Below are 18,602 nucleotides of genomic sequence, written 5' to 3'. Positions count from 1 at the left end.
GGTAAACACTTTCAAAATCATATTTACCATGTCTGCATGTTGTATATGGAAGACCCGGGTCCTGGCGCTCTCGAACTTGCCGTCCTCGAATGTCTGATTTCGCCCTCAAGTGGGGGACTTCTCCCCTGATATATTACAGTCTGAAGTAATTAAAAAGTCGGCGTCGTCCCCGCAAGAAAAGTATTGACTCGTGCGCAATAACAGTTGTATGACATTTGATTGAAAACGGAGACGCGTCTTCGTTTCAGGTTTTGATCCTAAGAAATTAACACTGTCTGGTTCACTGAGAAAATACGTTCCTTGTCAGAGCAGAACAGAATACGTTGCTTTGGAACACACCGTCGGTCTCGGGATATGAATGCAGGCAGAGGCACGACTGTCCCCTTTCCAAAACGTGAACCAGGAGATGCCGAGGGAAATCGCTGACAGCGTCTTCGGGAAAAAAGGCGAATAAACCTATGCTTGTGAGGAGAAGACAGTTTCCCCTAGTCCCGACCCGGGCTCTCTCCGATATTTATTCTGCTAGATCAGCTGTATGCTCCGCGGACACGTTGCGGACGATAAGGCTTGGTTGGAGAATTAGGAAAGTGCCTTCTGGAAGTTGGGCTCGAGCGGTACACAATCTGACAGGACTCTCGGGGCTGTTATACGCCTTGTGAATGTAACCTGAGTGACTGTGGGTCTTGAGTTTGAGTCCGTCACGGTGTTGTGTCAGGGTAAAGAGGCACATCTGTGTGTGACAATGCGCCAACTCGACTAAACCCCTACCCTGCGGACATGAAAAATCATGGAGAGGTGCTTAGCCTTTTATAATTTACGAAACACTTGTACTTTTATTTCCCGTAAGAGATAGGATCCCGTTAAATAGCCTACTGTTACTTGTTGTTCTGTTTGTTTATGGGAAATGGTTGTTAGTAGGCTAAATTAGGTATTATCAAAATATTTCATAATGGGAACATTTATTCTCAATTAAATTAACTAAATATTTGAAACATTAAAGGTTCCAAATTCATAAAACAATAATTATTACATCGAAAAATGTTATCAGATATTTTGTATAGGCCCTATCCAGCTTTCACGGTGATGCTAATTATACTCCAAAGTTGACTTAACTTCTTTTCAATGTTTACATATACTGTACCCAGTACCCACATAATATTTTTCAGTTCACATTATGGTGAGCAAACTCAGATTTCGCTCAACCGCACGCACGCACACGCACACACACACAGCTATGTCTTACTATACTTCTGAGGACTTTTTGGGGACCAACAATTGTTTCCGATTCTAAATCTTATTTTCCCTAACCTTTACCCCAACTCTAACTCCAAACCTAACCACTTACCCCTAACCTTAACCCCTAAGCCTAAAATATTATTTTTACAAGTGAGGACCGGAAAAATGTCCTCACTTCTCTGAATTGTAGTTGGTTTACTACTCTTGTGAGGACTATAGTAAAGCGTGTACACACACACACACACACACACACACACACACACACACACACACACACACACACACACACACACACACACACACACACACACACACACACACACACACACACACACACACACACACACACACACACACACACACACACACACACACACACACACACCAAAAGGGCTTTGAGATGAGTGAGATGCTTCAGAATTCAAACTAGTGCATCAAGTTGCTCCAGTACAGCAGGAGGAAGGAAGGAATGCTTGAGGACACTGATGTTTCCCCCATGTTTCCCACATGTTTCCTAAATTGTGTCCCTCTGCCTGATCATCTGAAGTATGCTGTCTCTCATTAATGTTTCACTGTGCACTTGTTTTTACCAGGGGTTTGCTGCTCAACATTTGACTGAGGCATCTCAAGAGTCAAGAGAGGAAGGGGAGAGAGATAGAGAGAGAGAGCAGTCAGTGACTGGCTTCTCAGTCTCTACTTTTGGACCTAGTGAGTGGAATCCCAAGGCAGTCATTTCTATCAAGTCGAGCGTCTGGAAGAAGAAGCCCCACTCACATGTTTGGTCAAGGGGTAAATAATAGATCAGGGATTAGACTTGTGCTGAATTCATTCTGGGGGTAACAAGCTAACTCCGGTCCCAGGATATGCATATTCATTGGTTGGGCCAAGGCCATGGGAGGATAAAGACCATATGCCTGTTTGTTAGGGAGATAGAGCTTAAATCCAGCTAATTAAACAAGATATTACATAGCTCCGTGAGCAACAAAACAAGCCTTTTAAGGATTGTCCAGAAAATAGAAGTGCTACAACTCAGGGAGGGGGGTGATAATATAATGATATGGGTCTCTTTGATAGCTTCAAAGGGCCTCAATAATGTTATATGGCTTTGAAAGTGATTTTTCTTCCCCCAATTTATTCGTCATGTCAAACAAACTGTTAATGATAGGGCTGATTAGTGTTGTGACATATTAAACGGCTACACTAATGATGCTGGAGACATCCATGTTGGTGTGAAGTCGCCACCTCGTCTGCCATTAGCATATTGTCAAGCACGGATGTCTAATTTGATTACGCTTATAAACACAGGCAGTTCAACTAATTAAAGTTACTCAGCAAGTGGTAAGGAGAATGTCCAAGCTCAGCCCTTCTACAGTTTGACATCTGGATTAAAAATATATTATAAAGCTCCTTCATTTACTGAAAAAAAGCACAAAACTAAATGTGCGTCACACACACACACACACACACACACACACACACACACACACACACACACACACACACACACACACACACACACACACACACACACACACACACACACACACACACACACACACACACACACACACACACACACACCGTCTCTCTGCACTGAGTATAGGTTTATCTGTCCCCATGACAGGACCCTACCTCTCTCACTAATTACCCAGAGGGGTTATTGATGATGAGCTATTGAACCCAGAGTTGGAGGCCCTCTCCCGGGGATGGCAGTCAGCTATCACAGCCTCTACAAGGCCATTCTACGCTGGGTTTCTGTCCATCTGTCTGGGAAGCAGCAGTTCTCACTGAGAAAAGGTCAATTCGATCATGTCATGGAAGGCAGAGGGGAGCGGAAAGGGGAGGGACCACGATCAGGCACCACACACACACCTGCTCTAATTCTGCTCTAACTGACTGCTCTCTGCGAGGACATTCTGGGCTGTTTGGCCGGGGGCTCGGTGACATTCTGAACCTGTGAGAATGTTCAGTATGATCACCTCACCTCTGATGTAATATGTTCACTGCAGTGGGGGCTGCTGAGGGCTCATAATAACGTCTGGAACAGGGCAAATGGAATGGCATCAAGCACCTGGAAACCATGTGTTTGATGTATTTGATACTATTCCACTGATCCCGCTCCAATCATTACCACGAGCCCGTTCTCCCCAATTAAGGTGCCGCCAACCTCCTGGGGTTCATTGTTCATTACTTGGAAGTTTCATGAACTAGGCTTGTCTGAATCACAAGGTCTATGTTGAGTGTAATTTAAGTGTTATGTCACGCGCGCCTGACAGTAGTGTATCTGTCATCTCTTTCTCTCCAAATATACAGGTAACTGCCAAAATAAAGAAAACACTTGATCACTTGGTCATATAGGCTATAAAAATGCCCAGTTACCCATTATTTTGGCTACCATGTCTAGAAGAAGAGATCTCAGTGACTTTGAAAGAGGGGTCTCAAAGGAGCTTAGAGGGTTTAAAGGGGGTGTGTGTGTTTGTGTGTCTCAGTCACCAGACATCAACCAAATTGAAGACTTATGGGAGATTCTGGAGCGACGCCTGAGAGAGCGTTTTCCACCACCGTCAACAAAACACCAAATTATGGAATTTCTCGTGGAAGAATGGAGTCACATCCCTCCAATAGAATTCCAGACACTTGTAGAATCTATGCCAAGGTGCATTGAAGCTGTTCTAGATCGTGGCGGCCCAACACCCTATTAAGACACTTTATGTTGCTGTTTCCTTTATTTTGGCAGATACCTGTATATCCATTTCCATCTCAGCCATTATATAGAGTGTCTTTTTATCTCCTCGCTTTAGGGTAAATCCATTTGAATTCAATTACTTTTTGATAAAAAAATACAACTTTCCACACTGTACATGTTTGTCCATGGAAGAAGTGCTCAGAATGTGAGTTTTAGGACCTGAATGCCAAAACATTCAGGAGATAGATGTGCTCAAAGTTGACCCATTTTGCATACCCCACCATACCATGAGACATCCATGTTTTTATCACTGGAAAAGATAAACAGTTGAGTTTGATATCATTTTACAGCTTAGAAACAGGGTTATCAACCTATCTGAACATTTATTGAGCACCTTTATCTCTTGAATGTTTTGGCGTTCAGGTCCAAAAACTAACTTTCTGACCACTTCTACATAATATGTATGGAAGGTTTTGTTCAAATCAAAAGGAGTGCTGTCGAAAAAAGTGACTGAATTCAAATGTATGTACCCTTTAGCGTAACAAAGACCTAAAAGATGATAAACCATAGTTTCAATAGCGTGCGCCTTGTTCCACGGTGAAGTCGTCACATGTTCTCTCTCTGTACAGTATCAGACCGCCAGGCCCTAGATGCTACCTCTCGAGGGAAATGCGAACTCAAACACAACCTCACTACCTTGCTATGCCCTTTCATTCAGTCAGTACCCAGCCAAGGACAAGACAAGGCCTACCAATGCAGAGCCCTGGGAGAAATACTCAGACTCCTCTTTCCCACACTATACCAGGGGGGAGTGGCACGCCACATGGGTGAGCCATGGGTAAGCTTGGACCCGGGGCTCATGACACTACGCCCCCACCACGTCCCACGTTGGCCCCCAGGAAGTGGGCTCTCCTCTCATCAATCCTCCCATTATGAGCAGGGCCTGTCTGCTGAGGATGGCTCAGAAGGTCATCAGATGGGAGTCAAGAAGAGGGCCAGAACCGGGGCTGAACTGAGGGGCTTGTGCTGGGGGGGTGTGGGGATGTGTGTGTGTGTGTGTGTGTGGGGGGGGGTTGGGACACGGCGCTGTAGTTGTCTGATTTAGGTATACAGATAGGTTTAGTGTGGGAGAGGGGTGAAGAGGGGGGAGGAGGGGGGAATCAATGGCCTCTCTGTCATTGGGTATTATGAGACTTGAGGCGCGAGGTCCCACAAGGTTGAACATGAGAATGGCTCATGCTTGACGTCAAGACTGAGCGACTGATATCATTCTCTAGTCCAGTTGAGAAAACTAGCTGCAGGGTGTTTCATTCTTTCCACTAAAAAGCTACCCAATGTCATATCCACCCATCCATATTCATCGGATTAGCCACCCACACTTCTGTAATAAAACCCATCTCAGAGAACAGAGCCCTCAGTGGAGCAGCAAAGTGACTGTGATGTCATATGAGACTCAGTGCTCTCACAGGTTGGAATCTCATTTCCATTCCGGAATGAGAGAGACATTCCGCTAAACAGAGTTCAAATTGACATCCCAGCTGACACTTGTACTTCCTGTGTTTCTTCAAAGGCAACACGACTTGTGACTCTTTAGTCAGTGTGATCGTAAGCCCCCTGTTCGTTCTGTTGGTTCTCACCTCCCTCAGTTGGAATCAAAGGTAACGTTATTATGCAGACGACAGTCCTCCTACCTGAGGTGGCAGGCGGAGACAATTATACTTCCCCGGAATTCTCCACGGAATGTCGCTCGCTTCCAGGCTCGGTTTCCCTTCCTCCCTCACTCCTCCTCAGCCAACCAGGTGCTTTTCACTTGTTTCCTGAATTTTTCATGCAGATGGAGGCATTTGCATGATCAAGATTCCGTGTCGTTTCTCCACCTCCGTGCTGATTTGATTTTATTGACTGTTCTCTGTCTATGTGGCTCTGTGGAGAGAGAAGGCAAGAGAACAGTATGCTCATTGGGACTGCCACAGTGTAAAGCCTACTCATTTTATGGGCTGGCTCGTCACATCAGAACACTGGTGGCAATTAGGGCTGAGTGGCCTAAAAGACCCTCGACTCACAAGAGTCAATTTAACATCTTTAACATAATGTTCTTCTGACTTATATATCACTGCATTTGCTATGTGAGGGATTTTCTTATGCTCCATCAATTTACAGTGACAATACAATGCACTTAATTCACAGTAAGCCTGAAAATAACACATAAGTCCTGTATAATTAATCTTTGCACCCAAAACCATGTGCTACATTTATGAAACAGTCTGTCACGAGACACTAGTCTGTAATTGACAGGAGAGGAGGACAATATAAAGAGACGGTATACTGAATGTATTTCTCTTATAAATGTATCTCCAGGCAACTAACATTTCAGGATGACTCACAGGCAGTATATTGCACCCGGAGAGAACTGGGCACACACACACTGCACACGGGAACACCTGTTTTTCTCGGAATAATGAACTTAAATAAAACTATATAACCTGTCACACATCTTAAAACGGTGTGATGAAAGACGAACAGGAGCCAAATCAAAAGACGACAAGAGTTTGTGTTCAGTCAGTCAGGACTTGAAAAGTATTTTTTATTTTCAAATGCAGGAAGCACACATCAGTGGTGAGATGAAGGGGTCTGGCTGAGAGCTGCGTTTTATGTGCCTAAAATGTTCCTCAGATGTAGATGAATCTGTCATTAAGAGGACAGACAACAAACACTTAAAAGGGGAGACACACACTGCTCCAGACATCCTCAGAGACCGCGTAAGACACACTGTCAAAACATGGTGGAACATGTTGCAGTAATGTAACCTGTATTGGAAACGATGAGGGCCAAATAACATGAAAAGGGGATGTGTGTGAATAGGGGGGCTTCTGCCAAAAACATTGGATCATGTTTTCTGGATGTGAGGTATTATGTTATATAAAATAGGCCTATACTTATCACTAAAATGACATTGGTCCTTTTACACAGGATGTTGTAATTGTTATTTAGTCATATTTACTTTGGGTGTTTGTGGATGACATTGGCTGCATATAGACAGGCAGTCCAATTCAGATATTTTTTTCACTAATTGGTCTTTTGAACAATCAGATCAGCTCTGAAATATAGCTGATGTGAAAAGATCTGATGTGATTGGTCAAAAGACCAATTAGTGGAAAAAAAGATCAGACTTGGGTTGCCTTTGTGAACGCAGCCATAGAGTGGCAATTTATTTCTAACCGTGCATGCACCTGATATCTGGATGTAATGGGCCTGAATTAGTCATACATCTAATCACTGACTGGGACCCCATAGAAAGTCACTGGTGACGTTTGTCCTCCTCTGTAATGATATGAAGTGGGGAACAAACCCCTTTTCCAGTGATCCAGATACAGAATCAGGCTCCTAAATGGATGATTGGTCACCATCTCCATTAAACAAGGAGCTTTGTTGGGAGGCAGGCAGAGGAGAAGAGAAAAGCTGATTCATACAGGAGAAATGCCATGTGTCTGTCTGTGCAAGTCTAACAGGGCAGATGTTGCGCATTACGCGCCAGTCTACTGCCTCTGAAACCGCTCCACAAATGAGGATCCTAATGAGAGGCACTGCTTGTGGGTCAAGGAACAGCCTAATCGTGCTAAGTCAATTGATTTCTTTTTTTCTTTCTCTGTCTTTTATTTTTCTCAGCCGGGCAGGCAGGAGGACCAGACAGACAGAGCAGATGAACCAACATTTGTGTGAATGAACAACAGAGTTGCCAGTCCTCATATTTCTTCATTGTAATATCTCTTCTCCCATTTCATGCCTGGACACTCATAGTGCAAGTCTAACAGGGCAGATAGTGCATGCAAGCATGAGTCCATCCATAGGTTGCTGCAATCTGGAGGTTGCTGCATCTCCAGCAAAACAGCAGATTTTTTTTCCATACCAAGAATGTTAAACATTCATACTAACTGCAAATGATAAACAATTACCAAACTAAAAAGTAGGGCAAGTGGTAAGTAATTAACTGTAAAAAGGAGAAGACCAAGAGTAGGCAATTACACTATTATTGACGTTACTAAAGTACATATTAATCAAAAAATGAATACGTTATCTCCTATTAGGTATTTTACAACATGCTTTGACATTTCAAACAATTTGAGCACTGCTTTCAGTTACTTCCTAATACGTTGGCGTGTCGTAAAAACTGACGTTTGGGAAGTACGCTGACGTATGGGGAAGTAAAAAACGGAAAACAGCGCGCTTGTTTGAAATGGAAAAGCGTCTCGGTAGCTATTGACAACAGTGTGATTCACTCAAAGTTTGCATTTCGTCTTGCTATATTTTGTAGACAGCAATACATACCCTATATGCACGGATAAATATACAGTTGTCCTTTAGGATACGTTTGTTTACCGTCCACGATGATGCTGTTCAATGCATGGACTTTTGACATGTAACGTTAACGTTCAACTTAGCCAGCTGCTAGCTGCTAACGTTAGCTCTTCCTACTTTGCTTTGTAACGTTAGCTACTCTCTCCGACCGAGAAAGTTGTCAACACCCAAGGTAATGTTTGTTTACTTACCGCTGACTGGCTAACTAAACAGAGTAGAACACCTGTTGCAGTGCACGGTCGTGCTTCACTGCTAAGCTCATGTTCAGTTATAGGCTAGCTAACGTTAGCTAACTGGCAAACCAGCTAGTCTCTATGGTCTCTCCAAAGTTACTTCTCCCTTTTGTCCTTTGTTGAAGTGAAGCTAGACTACATACGAAAATGTCCTCCTGGTACAGGACCATATGTAGCTAGCTAACTTTGCTAGCTAACTAATGTAATATTAAACGACCACCTACCTGAATGTCATTGCAGGCACTAGTCTCGAGGACAATTAATAACACCTGTTGACTTGTCTCTGTCACTAGAGCTCTAACGTTATTCCCAAATCAATAGTGCAGCAACAACATTGATCACCACGGGCTCGATATTAGTATACCGTCTAATCTAATGTATATCTATCTGTATAGTGTTGTCTATGTAGCTAGCTGTCTACTGTAACGCTGAAGCTTACTGTATATTGATGAGAAAATGTGTACTGCCTCCATAACTTTCTTTATTTTTCTCTTTTCCAGCTCTATGATGGCTACTAGAGACAGCAGCCGCATCATGCTGCTGAATGAAGAAGTGAGGAGTTTATCTGAGGAGTTAGTGACATGCCAGGTGACTGTGCTGGATGGTATTGTTTATTTTGTCAACAGCTGAATCTAGCTATGTTGTTGCCAATATTTTCTGTGTTTAAAATAAATCAGTTTATAAACATCTCAACTTGCGTTAGAAACTGTTCACTTGTGAAGTAGCTAAGTTCTTACACTGCAAGATACTAATAAACATAGGAAAATATTGATAGACACAACTTATATGATATTTTGAAGACGCTTAGTCATGTGTGCATACATTCTTTTTACATATGGGTGGCCCAGGGAATCGAACCCACAACCCTGGCGGTGCAAGCGCCATGCTCTACCAACTGAGCCATACAGCACCAACTTAGGTAATACATCTAGCTCTGTAACCACAATGGCAATGATAGATTTACATGAAGTTGAGCTTTTTGCCCTTTTCCTTGCTACTGCACATTCCCTGCACCATAGGCTATGACCATTTCATATTTGGGTCATAGGCTAATCAGTGAGTTTCAGCATTTAGAACGTTGCAGATAGAAACTGATTTATAGAACTGAACTCCCAGTTAATCACAAACACATTTGATCTACACATTATATTTCTATCTAGAACATACTATAACGTTGCATCCTCCTGAACAAGCCTCAGTCAGTCTCTCTCTCTCTGATGCTGTGATGGAGAGATTCTGTCTTGTCGTTACAGGCTCGCCACCAGGTGGTGCCTAAAAACATAAACGGTGGATTTACCTGGAATCAGTATCTCACTTTGCATATTCACACGCACATCTTGGAGAAGCTCACCTCTGTGAGTGTGTGTATATTGGCAAATATATTGACAAATATTTCACTCTACACTATACAAGGCTATGTCTTTTGAGTCCAGCATAGATCATTGCTTGTTTACAGTAGTTAATTTTTTATTTATTGTGTCTTGATGTGTTCTGAGATTCCGAAGAAGGCCGTTGAAGGCTGAAACGTCAATCTTTTAAACTTGTTTAATAAAACAAAAAAAAATGAATTGTGAGTGAGCGTGGAGACTTTTCCTGTTCAATGATCCCAAATTGTATTGAAGGGAGTATTACTCGTTTCAAGGTGCAGTATAAAGCGCTGATCAGCATTTGTAGATTTTACAAGACACTCTTATCCAGAGCGACTTACAGTAGTGAGTGCATACATTTTCATACTGGTCCCCTGTGGGACTCGAACCCACAACCCTAGCGTTGTAAGCGTCATCCTCTACCAACTGAGTTACAAGGGACTACTTTGTATGGCCTGTCTGTCAGACCTGATCCAGACCGAAGTCACTCACGGCCTCCATTACATCAACCAGTTACTGTATTTCTCATCTATTGAATTGACATGAATCACTTCTCCTCGGTGGTCTGGGGAGAGAGAGAGCATCAATGATTCTGTCTGTCTCTTAGTGACTGTTAGACAGTGTTAGTTGTACCGTGTACCATTCAAATCGTGGCATTTGAAATGCCATTAATGTGTAAATTCTCTGGCACAGCGTTCTCAGGACCACCATTAACTACAAAGTGGCCCGTCTGTCGGCCAGAAAATGTTCCTACTTGACCATGCTAATTTTATTAATATGTGGCTGCATTCCAGGCCCACTTAGTATGTTTAGCCCATGGTCTTTCAAGGTCTGCAATTACAATTAATAATTCAGTGATCATCAAAAACACATTCGATACATCTCTAATACTGTGGAGAAGCCCTTGATATGGGTGGTGAGGGTCCTGGCGAGGAGTCTGACTGTCAGTATGTAAGGTTTAATGGCAGCCATAGGCCAGGAGAAGCGAGACCACCTATTTGATGTCAGGCCCCCATTTCTTAATTCGTCATTAACGGCAGTGCAGGACCAGGATTGGTGAGATCTCTATTCATCCAATAAGGATCGACTCTGCTCTCTCCACTTTGTATGTTCAGCCCATGGTCTACCAAGGTCTGCCTCCGCCATTTAGTAAATAATTGATTAGACACTTTTGAATGGGGTTTTAAAATTCATGTGCTAATTGGAGACCAGTAGATTCCAGTGGGAGTGATGACTTTTCATCTTGTGATGATGTGAACATAATTTAACAGATGATTTTATATTAAGTCGATTTGGCATAATTCTATATTTTAGTGGGCCGAAAATGTAGTTTTTAGATGTTTCTCATTAAATGTAATGTAGCTTAAGAAAAACAAAACGTAACGGCGTTTTTTTGGGGCGGCGAGTCAATTTGAATGTGAAATGTGTCAAGGGCGGAGGTTCTCAGGTGTCTCTGCGCCTTCCAGGACTCTGTCTGTCATCAGTTTAGTGCTTCTCCTCCGCTAGTTACTTCAGAGCTGCAGAGAAAACCGCCCAGAATCGGATGCACTTTATTAATAAGGGAAATGCTGCTTTAACAGCTGTTTTGGTTTGATCTCCAACTCCCCAGTCATGAATTGTGCATAATGACAAGTGTCAATGTAGCCTCCCCTTGAGCCGAAGGTCACACTCCAGTAATGTAATCTCTCTGTAAAGACAGCACCGTGATTAGAGAAGGCACACCACATCTAAAGTTTTATTTTGTATAAGCCATTTGAATTATTGATTGGGTTGCCCCCCCCCCATATATGCTAATATATTCAAGCATCTCATTGAATTATTTGTATTTCATTTTAAATTGCTATAACATCGCCTTTCACTAATTACGTTTTAAGATGTGAGAAATAGTGTTATTATTTCGGGAAATGATGTCGAAAAATAGGAAATGAATTTCAGTATTTCTGTGTTATGTGTCTGTGTGGTTCATTAAGACTACCACATGCCACAGTTTTAGCATAATGATTTGATTTAGTCATAATAATAAGATTTGAGTATAATCATTCATTCATAACCGTGAAATCTTATAACCATGAAATTGTTTGTTCTTTTCACAGGCTGACAAGGAGTTTGTGTGGTCCCTATGGAAACGCCTCCAAGTGGCCAATCCGGACCTGACCCAGGCCGTCAGTCTAGTGGTCGAACGGTGAGTTAGTAATTGAAACTGCTCCGAAATTTCACCGCTCCCTCTCACACATACGTTATATCTCTGAAAGCATGGCCTGTAACTAATCTCCATACTACAACCTGTGAAGAAATGTTCAGGGGCTTTAAGATCTCCCAGAAATCCCATCTCCAAAGTGAAACAGAGGTAGGTGGGGAAGTACGTCTGCTGAAAGTTATCCAAGGTTGTGTGTGTGAGACACCTTGGATATTCTGGTGGGTTTACGGCTGAATAGTGCAGATGCTCCTTAAAGCCCTCTTATCTCCAGTCTAGCTGCTCAGCCATGGAAACCACCCGCGTTAATGAAAACAGTCTCGCTCGGCTCCCATTCTAAAACTGGGAAAACGTTCACTGCCAAGTGCTTCGTTTTTTACGGGATAAAACGTTAGATTGAAGATGACCTTTTGCGAGGGGCGGCTAAGCCTCACAGAATACATCAGCATGGGAACTGGTTGGGAAGAACAGGGGTTCAGGTATTTGAACTACTGCAGGGATACACGGTAGTAGTGTGAGTTCAGGCATGTCTGTTCTTTTCAAAACTTCTGTTGGAAAGTTGTTTGATTTAAAATGCTGTGTCAAAAGGTTGTTTTCGTAAAGCCACACCAAGCTCCTCGTAAACAGAATGAAGATTCTAAAGAATCGTGGTGCAGGATTTCATTTCTTAATAAAGACTGTTCATTTCTGTTAATAACAAGCATTGCAATGTACTGTAGTAGACCTAGGCCTTGATATGGAGTCCTTTCCATGCTAAATGTAGTAAAAAAGACAATTATACCAAGATTTTGGCTCCTTTTCATGTAACAGGTCTAGTAGGCCTGTATTCTACATTCCCCTGCCTTTTGGAGCATCAGACACAAAATAAAGCGTGTCAGTTGGCAGGAGCCTCAGACGGTTGGTTTCAGGGGGAAAACATGTGTGCCAGGTTCAGGATCCTCTCTGTCTGTGTCTCAGGCAGTTTCCCCATCCCCCACAGCTCCGGCTAGGGAAACCCAACAAAGCATGTTGGTCCACAGGGGCCTAGGTAACATGCACCCAGAGAGTGTGTGTGTGTAGTCTATCAGCACACTGGCACCGCGCTGCACACGGCGGGTATATTGACATGATAATTGCGCCGTCTCCAGTCAAGCGCCGGGCCTGTGGGGGATTCCAGCTGGTCTTGTAGCGATTGGATGGCTGCTCAGGACACGGTTAACACTGCAAAGGATACAAGGTAGCGCTTGACTCCGAGGAGACCAGGCATTCATTTCAATGTCCCTCTGGGGGGGAGAGCCAGCCAAGGCAAAGGGAGGAGAGGGGCCTGGATTGGGGTGGAGGAATGGGGAGAGGTGGGGGGTTGGTTGGAGGGGGGGGGGGGGGGTTCCCTGGTGATCTCAAGAAGCTGTTGAAACAAACTGGCCCCAATTGTTATTCTTTTGTCTCCGCTCCCCAAACAGTGAGCAGGAGAAAAGAGGCCTGAGCGAGCCAGAATGAAAGATATGCTGCTGGAAGAGGCTGCTGCTGCATGGCCCAATGGGGCGGAGAGAGAGCGAGGGAAAAAGTTTGAGTTGTGTGTGTGTGTGTGTGTGCTGAATAGGATTCCAGGTTTGATGTCGTCCTGGTAATTACCTTATCTGGAGAACAGTGAAATGACACTGGGGTGCTGATTGACATACTTCTGGTGCCTGCCTGCCTGCGCCCAGGGAGCCCGCTGAGTGTTTGAACACACAACTTTGGGTTTATCTTCTTTTCCTGTGACCTCCTTTTCTTTAAGGCCCTCTTTGTTTTCATTTGGTTGCCTGAGTTAAACAACATCAGTTATATGTCTATGGCACAGATATTTGCTTGATATTGAGTGGTTCTGTGTTTTGTTTTCAAACTGTCATTTAATGTACTAGACATTAAAATAATATGCTATCATAGGGGTGACAGACTGCATGCACTTGGCATATTCACTTCTCTGATAACATTCAATACTCTGTAAACCTGTGCACTGAATGGGTTTTCCCGTTTATTATACGAATGAAGTTATCATTTCCCCTCAGATGAGCTTGTTTGCTGTCGTTTGCCATATGCTAACTCCTGTCAGTGGGTCTGTCACCACCACATCACCCTAATGCCTCCAAATGAAACCCATCATCATTAGCAGAACCAGAGAGTCGTTGGAGACGAGCTGCTAACGATGCTTCAGCTCTGGGCCTCACAGTCACTTCACCGCTCTGCCGCTCTCTCTCCGTAGAAGTAGAATGACAGATTCTATTTCTATGACTCTGCATAGAACTAGAATGACATAGATTAACATTATATTTCTATGTTTCTCTGCGTCCCCAACAGAGAGAAATGGAAAGCTGAAGCCAAGGACCGCAAGGTGCTGGAGATCCTGCAGGCCAAAGACTACAAGATCCAGGAGCTGGACCAGGTATTGTTGTTATGATATGTGGAATGCATAGTTAGTGAACCATGTCTGTGTCGTATCCTGGTGTCCGAACAGAGAAATCTCCCATAGGAATTTCTCTTCCATTTGATATGAAGGGATGCATTGAAATAGAAGTCTGTCTGAGTGAGAGTGCAAGTCCAGTCTAACCTACAGTCAATCAGTCCTGTTGTATAAAAGACCCATAAGCCTCAGGTTTGTCTGAGGCAAGCCCTATCACTAGCGCAAGTGCTAACTCTATACCCACCTATAACAGTGGCTCAGTAAGTGTGTTCTATGGGCTGCTAGGACAGATAATGATTACGGCGACGCACTTTAATTTACCCTTAATCATCGTCCCTTAACAGCAGCATCTGTCAGTTTCTGTCATTACATTAGCAACCTTCTCTGTCAGCTGGCTAATGCTACGCTAACATCATCCCATCCGCTCCCAGAGAGACGGGCGCTAATGCTATCATCAGCAACTCTTTAACAGTGTGTTTATCCCGCCCTCCTCGCTCATTTTAACACTGATTTAGCTATGTACAATTAGCCAGAGCTGTGGAACACAATAGAGGTTACACATTATTTTCCTACCACTGCTCTGTTAGTTCTGAGAAAAAGAGTGCTGGCACAGATTTCAAACATGTTATCGGTCAAACACTGTCACTGCGAGGGTGAATGAAGGAAAGGACGCAGGTGGGTTCATTCATCTGCCGCGCCATCTACATTTTTACATCATTTTGTTGTTGTCATTTAGCAGATCTCATCCAAAGCGACTTACAGGAGTATTTTGGGTTAAGTGCCTTGCTCAAGGTTACATCTGCAGATTTTTCACCTAGTCGGCTCGGGGATTTGAACCAGCGACCTTTCGGTTACCGGCCCAAATCTTAACCACTAGGCTACCTTTGATGACCACTGGACACCGCTCAAGTCTTAATAGACCTGACAGTATGTTCGTACTCACTGCATAATATTCGTCAACATCATCTTGTGTGCCTGCAGAAACAACAAACTGTTTAGAATATTACAAATACATTGCATTATTAAGAAAGTAACCATGGAGATAAGTGTAATATTTAACTGGATAATTTCCATGCCCCTTCGCTTCTAAACTATACCTTGAAAGTAGCAGCACTCCACCCCCACCCCAAAGTTCTTTATAAGAGCAGTAGAAGTTCTGGTTGGTAAAGTTCTGGCCTATTTGCGAAGCTCATTAATAGTCAGGATTGTGTGCAGTGTCACACAGACCACTGACATTCATCATCTCGTCTAGATTTGGGCCAAAGGAACCCAAATGGGGATTAATTGGTTTTTCCCCCTTTACTCTTCTGGAGATGTGATGGTCTGCTGAGTCCACACAGGACCTCACGCTAGCCCTCTTAATGTCTCCACTCCAACTTTCACTATCGTCTTTCCTTTTCTTATTTTTTCCTCCTCTCGCTACCTCTCTCTCTCTCTCTCTCTCTCTCTCTCTCTCTCTCTCTCCCCCTCTCTCTCTCTCCTCTCTCTCTCCTCTCTCTCTCTCCTCTTTCCTCTCTCTCCTCTTTCCTCTCTCTCTCTCTCTCTCTCTCTTTTTTCCTCTCCCCTTACCTCTCTCTTGACCTCTTTCCTCTCTCTCTCTCTCTCTCTCTCTCTCTCTCTCTCTCTCTCTCTCTCTCTCTCCTCTTTCCTCTTTCCTCTCTCTCTCTCTCTCTATCTCTCTCTTTTTTCCTCTCCCCTTACCTCTCTCTTGACCTCTCTCTCTCTCTCTCTCTCTCTCTCTCTCTCTCTCTCTCTCTCTCTCTCTCTCTCTCTCTCTCTCTCTCTCTCTCTCTCTCTCTCTCTCTATCTCTCTCTCTTTTTTCCTCTCCCCTTACCTCTCTCTTTACCTCTCTCTCTCTCTCTCTCTCTCTCTCTCTCTCTCTCTCTCTTTACCTCTCTCTCTCTCTCTCTCTCTCTCTCTCTCTCTCTCTTTTCCTCTCCCCTTACCTCTCTCTTTACCTCTCTCTCTCTCTCTCTCTCTTTTTCCTCTCCCCTTACCTCTCTCTTTACCTCTCTCTTTACCTCTCTCTCTCTCTTCTCTCCTCTCTCTTTACCTCTTTCCTCTTTCTCTCTTCTCTCCTCTCTCTTTACCTCTTTCCCCCCCCTCTCTCTTTCCCTCTCTCTCTCCTCTCTACCTCTCCTCTCTTTCTACTTATTTTTTCTCTCTCTCACTACCTCTCTCTCTCTCCCTCTGTCTTTCTCCGCTCTCTTTCGTCTCCACTCCCTTCCATTTTTGTAACATAATTAGCTTTCATTTTTAACTGCACTGGGAATTTTTAATGCTAATCTCTCTATCCTCGACCTCTTAACTTCCCCTAAACCTTTTTCTTACCAATCGAACACTACTGGAGTTGAAATTGTTCTCGCCCACCTCATTATCAACGCTTGAATTTATTTCTACTTCGCCCGTATAAATCTCTATTAAAGCCCGTTTTTGCATGGCGAACGAGGAGAGGAAGGCGTCTAGTAAATCAACCATCTTGGAAAAGATTTGAGCGATTCCCCCAACATGGCAATTAATTGCATCCCAGAGCATGGTGTTATTTTAGAGCTACCCGCAGCCTGCAGTGGATTACTGCCATGCCAGAGCCCAGCTGATGCAGTGTTAAAAGGGCAGCCTCCTCTCTCTCCTCCTACAATCGCCCAGCTATAGGCCTGCCAGAAGACTCGGCGGCAGGAACAGAAAAAAAGATGGATCATTAAAATTATGGAACCATTTTTCATCGTTTTGATTCCTTTGTTCTAGTTTGTTAGTAAAGATGAGAAGCATCGTTTTGATTAGGCTATCATGGTAACTGTATTGTAAATGTACAGAGCAGTAGTTCATTATTCTATACAGGCCTACACCTATTAGACAGTATTAGAGTGCTCTTATTCTATATAATTGGCTCATTGTGTAACATTGTAAGTGGTGAGGTTAGCACATACAGTAGTAGTGTGTGGCCTACAGTACATGAGTTGGCTCATGTGTACGGAGGTGTACTGAGGCCAGTATTATGAAAGCGAGAGCTGTTCTGAGATCAGGGGCTAGAAGGAAGGTGCTGGCCCGGTCACAGGCCTTGTCAGTATCTGCCAGATCTGAACCGAACTGACACAGAAGATGAGTTGGATAGAGTGGTTAGATGTGGAGTAGATTAGACCTCACATGAGATCCAACTGTGTCTTCCTCACTAGTGGCCATTTGATTACAGGGGCTCATACTAAATGTCACCCTCTCTGTCAATTGGAGCCTCTGATTGATCCAAAATGGGACCCCTGTAGTTACTGTAATGCCTACTTCCTTCCAAAATCCATAAATAGTTTATTCCCTCCCGTTGCCCAAGATTGCTGTTGATGACTAACGTCGTGTCTCTCTCTCTTTATCTTTCCATCTATCTTTCTTTCTCTCTCCCTTTCCACCTCTCTCTCTCCATCTCTCTCTTTGTCTTTCTCTCTCTCTCTTTCCACATCTCTCTCTCTTCATCTATCTCTTTTTCTCTATCTATCTTTTTCTCTTTTTCCATCTATAATCCTCTCTCTCTCTCTCTCTCTCTCTCTCTCTCTCTCTCTCTCTCTCTCTCTCTCTCTCTCTCTCTCTCTCTCTCTCTCTCTCTCTCTCTCTCTCTCTCTCTCTCTCTCTCTCTCTCTCTCTCTCTCTCTCTCAATCCCTCTCCCCCACTCCCTCCGTTGGCTGAAACAGAGAGTGACAGGGCAGCAGCAGGAGATCACCAACCTGGTCCAGAGGAAGATGGCTGTGGACGAGGACAGAGGCCTAGTGAAGAAGGAGCTGGCAGCTCTGCGCCGCAAGCTGGGGAATAAGAGTCAAGAACTTAAGGTTTGGAACAAATTTCCAGTGGCACCCGCCTGCCTGCCTGCCCGCCTGCCCGCCTGCCTGCCTGCCTCCGCTTTGAGCTTTGAAGCCTCTGCACTCTGGCTCCTTGTAGGCAACTACTAGTCTTTTCACTGTGACACCAAACAGGACGTTTCCCCCAGGGCTATACTGTAGCCTGAGGCCTCAAAATCACTTAGAGACGCAGAGGGAGGAAAAGAAACACGGACTATGTGTTTTTCCTCGCTCTGGAGCGGGCCAGATCTCTCTTTCTCTCTCTCTCATTGGGTCATCTCTCTCTTT

At 43.9% G+C, this 18,602-nt stretch overlaps 2 protein-coding genes across 4 annotated transcripts in view; one reads left to right on the top strand and one right to left on the bottom strand.

Annotated features, from left to right (window-relative positions):
* Positions 1–780, bottom strand: part of bnc2 (basonuclin zinc finger protein 2) — a 306,633-nt gene extending 305,853 nt beyond the window's left edge. Inside the window, exon 1 of the mRNA XM_071407641.1 lies at positions 28–780. Coding sequence (XP_071263742.1) covers positions 28–30 — 3 coding nt within the window. The 5' untranslated portion in view covers positions 31–780. The remainder of the gene's footprint in view (positions 1–27) is intronic.
* Positions 781–8,091: 7,311 nt separating this feature from the next.
* Positions 8,092–18,602, top strand: part of cntln (centlein, centrosomal protein) — a 148,044-nt gene continuing 137,533 nt past the window's right edge. For 2 of the 3 annotated variants that reach the window (XM_071407647.1, XM_071407646.1), the window contains exons 1-5: positions 8,092–8,450; positions 9,012–9,099; positions 11,972–12,060; positions 14,389–14,473; positions 18,171–18,305. In XM_071407647.1, coding sequence (XP_071263748.1) covers positions 9,016–9,099; positions 11,972–12,060; positions 14,389–14,473; positions 18,171–18,305 — 393 coding nt within the window. In that variant the 5' untranslated portion in view covers positions 8,092–8,450; positions 9,012–9,015. Of the gene's footprint in view, positions 8,451–9,011; positions 9,100–9,157; positions 9,431–11,971; positions 12,061–14,388; positions 14,474–18,170; positions 18,306–18,602 lie in introns of those variants that run through there. The other variant, XM_071407648.1, reaches the window with a different exon arrangement.

Source organism: Salvelinus alpinus, chromosome 6 (genome assembly GCF_045679555.1).
Source record: "Salvelinus alpinus chromosome 6, SLU_Salpinus.1, whole genome shotgun sequence".
Taxonomy (NCBI): domain Eukaryota; kingdom Metazoa; phylum Chordata; class Actinopteri; order Salmoniformes; family Salmonidae; genus Salvelinus; species Salvelinus alpinus.
Note: the sequence above shows the minus strand (reverse complement) of the source record. Positions and strands in the feature narration are given on the sequence as shown.